The following is a 2,500-nucleotide window of genomic DNA, read 5'->3' as shown; positions in this document are numbered from 1 at the left end:
GTATGCAAATTGTTTTCTTCTCTCTCGTCTGTGAATCGTCTTTCCTGCATGTCGATCCAGTGTCATCTGGTTGGGGAAAAAGATTGGCCCGGGATAACCACTTAAAAAATTCCCATTCGCTATCCAGATTGACCACGTAGGCAGCATGGTTACTCTGATAGTGTAGTGGTGATCACACCCAAACGGTAATAAGGGAGACGTGGGTTCAAATCCCGCTCACCCAAGTTGATGACACACCTCTCTTCAGCAACATGATCACTTAATGAAGTAGTATTGGTACCTACTCAGAGGCGGAGACATCTATGTTTAGAATGATAATTGTATATTTCTCTATTTATAGATATCTATATTTTCCCATGTTTCAACATCAATTTAAAAAAATGTCTTAATACTTCCTAAATAAGTAATGATAAGGAGTTTCTCAGCGACTCAGTTTTGTTTTGACTATCATTAGGCTATCTATGATATCCAACTCAGTTTCAGTTACACGGTACAGTAGGTAGTAATATTCAGTAAAAGAGCCGAAACGACTTAGTAACATAACGGGGTGAGTAGGTGGTGTGGAGATGGATGAATCTACAAGCTGTACGAAAAGGTTTTCTGTTATGTGTTTCAACAGGTTTGCCTACGAGAGAATTCAACCTTTATTTCACGAACGTTGGAATTGATGATTACGTTATCCATCATGGTCTGGCAGTAACCAGCGCTTTTAAGATTTGCTTTCGAGTGCGTACCACTGAAAAGACAGCCAACTATCGGACAGTCGTGAGTTACAGCTCGTCAACGAACTTCAATGAAATCGTAATGGGCAGGATGTCAGATATTGGGCTCATAGTTAACGAAAAAGACGTGTAAGGAAAAAAAAAGTACCTTCAACCAAAATTGAGAGGCTTGAAAGTTTGATAACATTCATTGCCATTCACCTGTAAACTGGGAAACTTGCTATTACATGCCCTCGTGTTACATGGGACCTCCACTCTTTTTAGCCAATAAGTACTGATTAATATTTTCATGTTTATTGTTAATCATGTAACTGTGTTTTGGCATTGTTCACTCTCAACATTTGCGTAAGAAAAGTAGAACTTTGTATCAGAGAAAGTCATTAGGCAGGCAGGTTTACTTCCATTTATAGGCCAGGGAACTCAGCCATAATTTTAAAATGGATGTGTCTGACTAATGGTTCTGATTGGCTGACAAAGGTCGTCAATGTCGAAGCACTAAAGCAATAAGTAGATTCCTTAATTTCAACACGCTGTAGCGATAGCAGTTAAGAATCTACTCCTTCGATCCTCAGTAGAAAAACATTACAACAATGGCGGCCTCAACACTCTTCAAAAGGTTCAATGTTCATCAGCAGTTAAACGTGACATATACCGAAACCGCTGGCCGCATGAAAATACAAAACCACAACAAAATAGAATGAAATTTTTCCCAAAGTTCCTCGACACACGATAATGAAAACTGTAAGTTTCAGGAGTAAAATTCAATTACATTTTTTGGTCTTTTTCGCAGAAATAGCGGTGTATCTGCAGATGACGGTAACTGGCATCATATTTGTATCACATGGGAGAGCACAAATGGCTTGTGGAAAGTTTACAAAGATGGCAGCGTGCAAGCCCGTGGGTCTCAGTTGAAGTCTGGTTATAAAATAAAGACGAACGGAATACTCACTGTCGGGCAAGAACAAGATTCGTTTGGTGGCCGCTTTGACCCAAATCAAAGTTACCTTGGAGAACTGACGGGCCTCAATATCTGGAAAAGAGTTCTCTCTCCGAGTGAAATCTTGGAAATGTCGAAATCGTGCCATGTGGGGCAGGGTAACGTTAAGAAATGGTCTGATTTCAAAGTAGAAATAAGAGGCAATGTAAGGGTCATCTCCCCATCGGCTTGTGAAGCGTAAAATTCATTTTGCATTGTTGAAAGCATCATTGATGAACCGTGTCATTAAATGTTTTGTCGTGTGTTGGCGCTGTTTCATTATTGGCTTCGTTTTAAAGTGGATTTATCGAAGGAGGGTGAATATTGGCGTCTGAGATTCTAATCACTTCCGGTCGATTAAGGGCCTGTTCACATGAAGGTTGGGGATCCCCTGGTAGGTGAGGTACCCCGCCCACCCGCCCGCCTGCCTTCACGGACAATATTTATAACCCGTGAACAAGAACTTTCAATGCGCCATCTCTTTAACTGTATAGATGTAATGGCCGTTTTGCCAACAGGATTTGGAAAACGCTTAATGTTTCAGATGTTTGTCATGATGTTAAACGCGCGCGCTGTTTACGTTTAATGTTGAGCGCGCGCTCCACTTGAATTTATATGTCGCAACTCTCCTCGCGTAGAGCGTTTGATTTAAAGTCGCGTAATCTAAGATTTTCAGTTGTGCAGAAACAACCAAGCTAACCAGTTGTTCATCATGTTTGCTAACCAGTTATGGTAATTGCTAACGGGTGGTTCGCTACAGTTTTACCGGACTGTTTGCTACAGTGTACGTCAATTACGGAGA

The 2,500-nt window shown here is 40.9% G+C and overlaps 1 protein-coding gene across 1 annotated transcript in view; it reads left to right on the top strand.

Annotated features, from left to right (window-relative positions):
- LOC137988440 (neuronal pentraxin receptor-like) overlaps positions 1-1,900 on the top strand; it is a 7,769-nt gene extending 5,869 nt beyond the window's left edge. Inside the window, exons 2-3 of the mRNA XM_068834425.1 lie at positions 620-851; positions 1,513-1,900. Of these exons, the coding sequence (XP_068690526.1) occupies positions 620-851; positions 1,513-1,900 (620 nt within the window). The remainder of the gene's footprint in view (positions 1-619; positions 852-1,512) is intronic.
- The last annotated feature ends 600 nt before the right edge of the window (positions 1,901-2,500 follow it).

The sequence above is a fragment of the Montipora foliosa genome, unplaced genomic scaffold (assembly GCF_036669935.1).
Source record: "Montipora foliosa isolate CH-2021 unplaced genomic scaffold, ASM3666993v2 scaffold_419, whole genome shotgun sequence".
Classification (NCBI taxonomy): Eukaryota; Metazoa; Cnidaria; class Anthozoa; order Scleractinia; family Acroporidae; genus Montipora; species Montipora foliosa.
This window is presented reverse-complemented; position numbering and strand designations above follow the sequence as displayed.